At 37.5% G+C, this 9,419-nt stretch overlaps 1 protein-coding gene across 3 annotated transcripts in view; it reads right to left on the bottom strand.

The window, feature by feature from the left end:
* Positions 1–394: 394 nt before the first annotated feature.
* Positions 395–9,419, bottom strand: part of NEDD4 (NEDD4 E3 ubiquitin protein ligase) — a 50,636-nt gene continuing 41,611 nt past the window's right edge. For all 3 annotated transcript variants that reach the window (XM_041418587.1, XM_041418586.1, XM_041418588.1), the window contains 10 exons: positions 9,083–9,204; positions 8,911–8,981; positions 7,324–7,419; positions 6,239–6,312; positions 6,023–6,083; positions 5,408–5,467; positions 5,205–5,312; positions 4,520–4,616; positions 2,264–2,336; positions 395–2,186 (listed from right to left, as the gene is read on the bottom strand). In XM_041418587.1, coding sequence (XP_041274521.1) covers positions 2,084–2,186; positions 2,264–2,336; positions 4,520–4,616; positions 5,205–5,312; positions 5,408–5,467; positions 6,023–6,083; positions 6,239–6,312; positions 7,324–7,419; positions 8,911–8,981; positions 9,083–9,204 — 865 coding nt within the window. In that variant the 3' untranslated portion in view covers positions 395–2,083. The remainder of the gene's footprint in view (positions 2,187–2,263; positions 2,337–4,519; positions 4,617–5,204; positions 5,313–5,407; positions 5,468–6,022; positions 6,084–6,238; positions 6,313–7,323; positions 7,420–8,910; positions 8,982–9,082; positions 9,205–9,419) is intronic.

The following is a 9,419-nucleotide window of genomic DNA, read 5'->3' as shown; positions in this document are numbered from 1 at the left end:
TGCTGCTGGGCAGGGTTTCAGGGCCCCTCTCCCACTCCCCACCCAGCTGTGCTCCTGCCAGGAAGGTTCCCAGAGCAGGGAGGAGCCTGGCCCTGCCTCACCTGCTCAGTGGCCTTGCCGAGGGGCCTCCCCTCAGCATCTCCAGGCTGGCCAGCACTGAAGGCTGACAGTGACCCAGAGCTTCTACAAAAACACAATGTGTGCTTTTCCAAGGCTGCATGTCTCAGCAGCAGAACACCAGGAGACAGCACTGCTGCATCTTCACTGCTCTGCAAAAGCAGCAGCAGCATGTTGTGGTGGAACTACTGCCATGGCCTACCTAGGAGGACAAAGATGACTCAGTTCTTGCTATTTCAAGATTACTGATTTGCATTTCAAAGAACTCAATCACAACTTATTAGAATAAACTTTTATTTACTGCTCTCAGGATCCTTATTTTATACTTTAAAGTATGCAACAAAACCTGCTACATTCAAATCTATACAGATTTACTGATATATCATTCACGTTTTACAAAACTGCATATAGATTTGGGAAATTTATATAAGTTACCTTTATTTACATGTAATACTCTCAGTCCTAATGACCTAGTCAAAGGATAAAACAAAGTGGGATTTTAAATATCCCTTAAGACCCATTAACATTTGTTACATAATTTACATATCTTCAGAGAGATGTGCTACACTTCCTTCTTGCATATTTATAAAGACTGTGACTAAACAAATTTGGTGGCCAAAACTAGGTACTGCCATTTCCTCAGATCATATTGGTAATAAAGTGTTAAAATTTGAGCAAGCCAGGTATACAAACCAAATTTTTTTTCTTTCAGAACCAACTTTGCTAATCATTTTAACCAGCATTTGCTCAAAAAAATGTTAATATTAATACAAAAAAGACCCACATTTACAAAAGAAATCAAACTAATATTTATATATGACAAGTTGATCTACAATAAATTGCACATTGTTGGTTATGACTTTGGTTATACTGTATTAACAAATTTGGTTTCTAGACTAACACTGGAGAAAAAAATATAAAAATGCAGCTGTAGAAACTAGCAACCTGTAAACATATCACAGGACCAAATTCTGCACCTGATCACATGTGCATAACCTCCATACAATTCAGGAGTTTGCACATAACAGACTGCTGAATTTGGCCCAGAAAACCCTGTAAACATGTTCTTTATTGTTATGTAGTGCAATACTGCAAGAATGGATAATAAAGGCCTCTAACTATCAGTAACTAAATACTGAGTGATATCCATACAAATTTCACTTTAAGATTGATTTGTTGCAAAAGGCTGAATTGAAAGTATTATCATTCAACTACAAATTTATCCAAAAAAGTGATGAACACTCAATAAACCAACATCAGTATACAAATTCAAACAAAAAATGGATAAAATTTCTCATTAAAAGTCAGAATTATGCTGCTTATCTGTTTTGTATAAAAATCTTGGGTTTGTTACACTGTTTTAGCAAAAGCAAGTTAGAAACAGAAGTCTAACAACTGTAGCAAGTCAGTGTTCTGCAAACAAATGTTTTCCAATGTTTTATCTAATATGCTGAATTATAAGGTGCTTTGGGCAGATCTGTTGCAAAGAGCCTGAAGCAGCAAAAATTATGATATTGTAATACATGAAGTTTGTTGGGCTTTTTGTTTGGCTGGGTTTTCTTTAAAACAGTTTAGCAATTTCAGTTGCTCCTCTTAAAGCAGCAAATCAAATTTAAATCCTCTGCAAAGATTTCTTCACAGCTTTACTTCAGTAGTTTACTGCAGGACAGTCTCAAATATTGTACAAGAGGCAACTGCTAAAAACATTTTAGTTTTTGACTTACTTGGCACTGGCTGATCCAATGTGTATATTGCATGTATGAGCAAATACACAAAACTATCGAAACGACAAAATCTATTTTCAAAAGTTACTAATTTTTAATACTTAGTTATTTTATACACGGTACTATGAAGGTTCAATAGCCATGTGACTAAATACAATGGTAGTCCCTGGAAAATTCAGATTTGTTTGTAAACCCATAAAATGAAATTGCAGCACTGGACCAACATAATTTATGTCTGTGTCTTAATCAACCCCATCAAAACCCTGAGTGTTTTCAATGGCTAGAAGAAGTTTATCCCATAAATCTTCAAACGAGTCATATGGAGGCAAATCCAAGCGATTAAAGCTGAAAAACAGATGAAAACTCTTAAGTATTTTATCACTTATACTAGAGGTCATAATTTATCTGAATTAAACACTCACCAGGTATGAGCTCTTGGCAGTTTTTCAGGGGTACCCCACTGCTCAACTGTGAACAACTGTGGTCCATTTGAACCTGAAGAAAAGAATACATCAATTTTCACCCTATTATGAAATCCCTTTAGAATCAGACATTCAAATGATGACGTATTTGGGGGTTTTGTAATCCAGGTCTGACATTTGAAGGAGCTATCTATATGAACAAAATACAGACCATAGAAAGTAATAGCCAATAGTCCCAATTCCCTTGTATTTTAGTTATTTCTTGCTATACCTCAGTTTCAGGAGATTTTTACACCTTCAGCTCAGAAGCCTAAGACCTAAATGTACATGCAGAGTAGCTGGCTTGGAAGTTTTCTGGACAAAATAATTTTATAATTTTATAAATTTTACATGTAAAAACGTATACATGTTTACCACCAAGTTTTATAAGCTGGTAGAAAATAGTCAATTGCCCACCCTACCTATGCAGCAACAAAAATAGAGTAACCGAGAACTTCTGGAAACACGGCAATCATATGTGCACTCCCAGGATGTTCTTATGCACCTGAGAGAACATTTTTTGGCTAGCAAAAACAGCCCCAGCTCTCTCTATCCTCCAACAACTGTTTCACAGCATCTCATCTCTAAGTTTCTTGGACTTCTCAATTCTCACCAAGCAGATGCAAGGACTATTTTATAACCATTTCCTTAAGCTGGGAGAAGTTAAAAAAAGAGAAGGACAAAAGCGGCACTATCTCAGAGAATGTCTGTTCAGGGTCCCGGCTGGGTTTGCTCCCGAGCTGGGAGCGCTGGCGTTTGAGAGAAGGAGCGGCCGGCGGTGCCACGAGAGGGAGATCTCCGCCACGGAGCGGCTCCAGCGCTGCGGAGCGGCCGGCCAAGGGAGCTCCGGCAGCAGCAAAGCGCCACGGACCAGCAGAAAACACTGAAAAACCACGTACAGCTCTTTCAACACAAGGCACAGGAAATGTAATTGTTACTGGGGTTTAGGAAGGACGGCATGCTGGCCACAGTAAAGCAGAAATAACTGTAAGAGAAACAAACAAAGCACTGTGCAAGACAGCTGCTAGTTGAATTGTTCATTAACGAGTGAGTGAATACAACTACAGAAAACTGCTCAAGTATATTCTAAGCCCTGGGCAGAAGGAAGCCAACAACTTCAGCAGTTTCTTTCCCAGTATCAATTCCTAGTTCTGTGTCTAGTAGAGTTCTTAGACAAATGAGCAGAGCTCCTGAGGCAGCAGAATTCTGACTGGGTTCCCTGTGATGAGCACGTGCAGTAGCACCAGCAATGCCAAGGCTCAGGTGCAGCAGCACACACATGTGCTGAGCAGCACACTGCTCTTCCCACTGCAACTCACTACTCAGTTACTGATGGAACAGAAAAAAATAAACCAAGTATTTATGATGAAAATGAAGACATGGAGATGGGTGGTTTTGTTCACAATCCTTTTGTTTTATAAACAAATTAATGTCCTGTTTATAAAAAAGGAAATGTTTAATCTAAGAGGCAAGTTAGACTATTCAGTCATTTGCACAGCATCTCAAGCACTTTTATCCCTAATAAAGTAGTCTAGCAGAAAACGTAATAGCTGATGGCAGCTGAGAACAGACCTCCCCTAAGCCAAGCATCCCCACCCTTTGTGGGCTGCTCTATCTGCTTGCCTGAAGTCTGCCCACAGTGGCTTTTCTGGCTTTGCTATTGAAATTTGCTCCCTGCTGTCCTCTGCTTGTCTCAGTCTCAGCTTTGTAGGTTCACTACTTTTCTTCTGACTTTATGTTTAACTCATGACATTTCAGTGGTCCCCTTTGGAGTATATCCTTACAAACAACTGCATCTGCACAAGCATGGCTTGTGAGTAGATAAAAGCAGTTGTGGAACTGAAGTTAACTGCTGATGCCAGCATGTCTTTGTAATCAGATCTTGGATAACTGAGAATTTTCTTCAGGCTCAATCATGTGTTAAACAGGGATTTTTGCAGCTCTTGAGAACTTTAAAAATCCATGTTCATTTGAGAACTCCTATACATTTAAAAACTTCCAAACCCAGAATTAAAACAATATGTTCCCATATAGAATATGGGAAACATGTCATATAAATTACTCTTCTCTAACTTTGTTTCTTATAACTGCCAGTACAAACTAAATTTTAAAACAAAATTTGAAAAAAAATTAGACAATGTCTGAAGTCAAACACCAGGACAATGTTGCCATCGGGTTCTTTGTTACTTAATTGTGAAGATAATCTTAAGTACTCACCATACAGCTCAGCAAACCCATTCATGGGAACACGTGATGTGCCAGTAACAAACTGAAGTAACCTTATTCTCTTTTCAGAGTCCATCATTAAGACTGCCTATGTATGACAATGATTACAAATAAAGATTTTTTTCTTAAAGTTTTAAGCTAATAGACTTATGCAACATAGTATCTACCTCTAAATCATTATCTGTGAAATACATATGCATTTTTTTAGTGACACACACAGTCATTCTCTGCCTATTGCTTAAAGCTATAAAGTCAAAAATTTTTTAATGGCACTGTAACAAGAGTATGGTCACTGGCTTAGCAGGCTGTTAAAATGCTTCCCTTGAAGATTTGGTCCCCTACTTTCTTTGAAGTTTCTTATGTTATGAACTAGAAGCCAAAATCCTGTAATTTATTAAACAGAAGAGTTTAACACCTCTTTAGTGTAACCATGCCAGGAAAACCTACACAAATATTTTTAGCCCCAGTCAGACAGGGATATTTTTGAAAAAGCAATCATCAGTATTGCATTTCCATTCTTAGCATGCATCTCATCTTTAGTTTTCTTACTTTCTCAGGAATTTTAATGGTCAGATAATATTTATCTAACCTTTTAATGAATGAAACTACAAACTAGCAGAGAGGCAGCAGCTTTTGAACACATTTTCAAGAAGAAAATATTAGAACTTCAAAATACCTTCCAGAACCACTGTATTACTTGATGGTTTATGTTGTAGCCATTTTTGTACTTTGTGTGTAGTTTCCAATCAGCCACATCCACATCTCCCAGTCCACACATTAACAACTACAGAGATAAAAAAAAACCAAAACAACACCAAAGTTTAAGTCAGTAAACTAAAGTTTCAAAATAATTTTTTCTCTTTTCCATGATACACCTACCTCTAGCTCATTTTCATCAAAAATTTTAATCAGATCCTGTGGTATCAGTTCAAAAAAGCCCTAAAAAAGATGAGGGAAGTTTGTAAAAATCAAGGCAACATTATTTTAGTTTTTAGTCAAGAAGGATATTGAGAGGCTTTGGTAAACACAGCCAAAGCAATATATCAAAGACAGATGCTTGGACACCAATCCTCATTTTCATTACAGTACCTTTAATTGATTTCTCACATCTTTACTGTGCAACACTGAGTGAGGAGTATGGAAGTCTGAATATCATCTATGTATCAATTGGTACAAAAAAGGGTAAATTGCCTAGTTTAAATCAAACTAATTAATTAAGTTTCATTTCTGCAGAGGTCATTAAATAGTTTGCTCTACAGCTAAAGCTGTCAGTCAGGATTGAGAAATAAGCAAATTTTTCAAGACAAATTAAACACCTCAGTAAAAACATACCAAAATATTTTTAACTCTGAAATCATTCAAAGCTGACACTACAAACAGTATCACTGCCTTTTCTAATACTTTTAACAAAATTATTAGTGAGTCTTCAGGGTGTCCAAAAATATCAGATGCAACAAACTCTTAGAAGAATTTATTTTGTATTTAGAACTGTACCTCTTTAAAGGCTGTCATTTGTTTCTGTACTCGGCTCACAAATCTCCACTGAATTACAAGACTGCAAAAAAATAAAAACCCAAACAAAACCACATTTAAAATAAAAGTGATTTATATACAAAGCAACAACTTCCTTTTGTAAATAAAGCTAACAGAGAGCCCCTGTGCTAGAGGGCAACCCAGGGAGGTACATTGCACACAGCAGCCACTACTCACTGAATGTAGTCTCTCTTGTTCTTGTTGGTGACAACTATTTCTGATCCGCCACTTTTCAGTTCATGTTGATGGGTCTAAATGCAATGCACAGAAGAGGTCTTAAGGTGAATATATAACACAACTCCTATGTTAATATTAGATAATTCATGCAACTCTTGAGGACTGCAGAATTTGAGAACTATGAGAAAACAGATCCAGTCACACAGGTCACCTAATAAATAGAATGTGGTATATATTTTTTAAAAAAAAGATCTATTATTAAGGGATGCAATGGGAAACCTCCATTTTTTCTGACCTGCTACACCACACAGGTTCACAGTAAGGCACACTTCTCCAACTACATATTCCATGACCCAGCCCTCATTCCAAATCTCAAGGAAAAACAATTACAGAAACCACTTCAGCAATCAAGTCAGTAAGTGAATCAATATACATCTCCCTTACCAAGTGACTTATACTACACTAGAACCTCAGAAGACAAATATCTCATTTTCAGTTATCATGGACGTACATTTTCATTGCTTCTTCTCAGGATCACTGCTGTTACACAAGACCATAAATGTTATTACCCTTAGATCTAGCTGGCAACTGCAATTTGGAAGTTTTATTCAAGACCTGTGGTATTTCTACACGACTTATCTTAAAAGAGCTTTGTATGCAATAACCAACTTGTTTATTCTATAGGTTTTTAGTACATCTTAAGAGAAAGGAAACATGTTATCTCCCAGCAATTCCAGCATTTTCCATAGGAACTCATCCTTTCCAGCCAATCACATGAACTCAACCTCTACTCCAGATCAAATAATGGACTATGGATATCTCAGTTTTGGTTACCTTCACAGCAACAGCTACAGCTACATTTCAATGCAAGCAGTATTCAACAAAAAAGCACAAGCAATTTTTAAAGCTCTGCTTATTTCCAAGTCCTTTATCACACCAGGCTAAAATGCACTCACCACATGAGTGGAAAGAGCTGAGTGAGCAAAGGGCTTTACTTGACACCATGCACATAAAATCCCCCAGTTTCACAGGTCAAGTATTTTGTTCCATGTTTTTTCTATTCCACATTACATGAACATACTAACCTGACCAAAAAGTTCTTCATCAACTATGAATCTGAGGTCCAGTTCTGTTGGATCATTTTCAAGAATCCATCTCAGTGAATTGTAATATTCACTATCCTAAGAGAAAATTAGAAAAGAGTAAATGCTAAATAAAGCAGGCACCTTATAAACTGCAAGAGGTACCATGACAGCCCAGTGAACACTTCTGCCTAGGGTAATCCTATACTGGATACAGAGACACTGCAGTTGTACAAAGCTCTGAAGACCTTTAAAACTTGATTGCTCAGCAATCTATGTAAATGTCTCCAATAGCAAAATGGTGGCAAGATGGTATAGCAATATCTGAAGCAATAGATTTTGGACTCTTCTCTTGTCTCTCAAACTCTATCTTCTTTCTCTTGTCAGGCATTACTACAAAGAACCTTAGGAAATGAAAATTAACATAAATTCAACCACATATTGGCTGCACCTAAAGCAGTGTGACCAGAAGGTTGAGGGAGGTGATTCTGTCCTTCTACTCAGCAGTGCCCAGCTCTGGGGCCCCCAGCATAAGGACACGGAGCTGCTGCAGTGAGTCCAGAGGAGGCCACCAAGGTGCTGTGAGGGCTGGAGCACCTCTGCTCTGGTGACAGGCTGGAAGAGCTGGGGGAGCTCAGCCGGGAGAAGAGAAGGCTCCAGCACACCTTACAGCACCTTCCAGCATCAATACAGGAGCTCAGAACAGATGGTGAGAGACCTTCTCTCAGGGAGTGTAATGATAGGAGGAGGAGGGTAGATTTAGCTTGGATATTAAGGAACTCTTCCCTGTGAGTATGGTGAGTCACTGGCACAGGGTACCCAGAGAAGCTGTGGCTGCCCCATCCCTGGGAATGTCCAAGGCCAGGTTGGACAGGCCTTGGTGCCAACACCCTTCTAGTGGAAGGTGTCCCTGCCTTGCAATCCCAATCCAAACCATTCAATCATTCTAGAGTACTGAACAAAAACCAAGCCAAAAAAAAATCAGGACACCTCTATCGATCTATTAGTCAGAAACAGAGAGCAACTACATGCTGTAATCTTAAAGGGCAGCAAAACCACTAACAGATTAAAAAGCTAGAATAAAAAATCACTTTGTCCATGACCATTCTAGATAAGAGTCATTATCAGGGAACCAACCAAACAAGAAAAGTCTAAGGGACACGTTTTTCCCTCTAAAAATGTTACATTGTATCACTCAATTGTCAGTCCTGGAAAATTATTATTTATTTATAAAAATTTATATTTTTAATCAAAGAAAAAAACTAATTTAAAAACCAGGTTAAGATAGGAATCCTGAAAGTATTTATATTCCAACAATCTCAGTGTCTAAACCAGTGTCTAAATAGAAAGTTTAGGTTCCAGTTTCCAATACAGCTTAACTGACTTGAACCAGAGTCTAGGTCTGATTTTCACTGGAAGTTTTAATTCCTATACAACTTACAGACTTATAAAAGATGTAGCCTAAGATCGTTAAATCATGCATTTTCAACCTTCAAAATGTCACTATAGAAAAATATATATATATACACACATACATAAAAATTATAAATTAACATTACATTTGTCAACATGATAAAGCAAATTACATACCACGGACTCCATATCATGTAGTGTTATTGGTTTTTGGAGCATCATCTTGTAAAATGGACGAATAAAAAAGGCTTTGAAGAAGAAGAAATAAATTTAACAGATGTAAGGACTTAGGACTCAAAACATATGCAATATTAATCTGAATATCACATTACATAAGATAAATACTAACCATCCAAAAGTTTGCCATGGTAAACAGCCATTCCAGCCACACGACCTATAAACTTGAAATAAGAGAGATGATCTTCATTGCAAAGTCCAGAGTTCGGATTGATCTGCAGAGTATAGTTATCTCTGAAGAGTTGAAGGAGGGAACAGGGAAGAGAAAGAAAAACAAAAATGTACTATTGGACCAGTCTCACATTTGAAGATCTGAAAGACATCACTTATTAAATCAGCTATTGCTTTTCATTATGATATCTAACATTAAACAATACACAATATAAGGCTATTAGTATATGAGAAACACCAACCACAAACTACCTCAGTTAGAGAAACTACCTCAGTTA

The sequence above is a fragment of the Onychostruthus taczanowskii genome, unplaced genomic scaffold, assembly GCF_017590055.1.
Source record: "Onychostruthus taczanowskii isolate IOZ18803 unplaced genomic scaffold, ASM1759005v1 scaffold6, whole genome shotgun sequence".
Taxonomy (NCBI): domain Eukaryota; kingdom Metazoa; phylum Chordata; class Aves; order Passeriformes; family Passeridae; genus Onychostruthus; species Onychostruthus taczanowskii.
The sequence above is the reverse complement of the archived record's forward strand: the minus strand, read 5'-3'. Positions and strand labels throughout refer to the sequence as shown.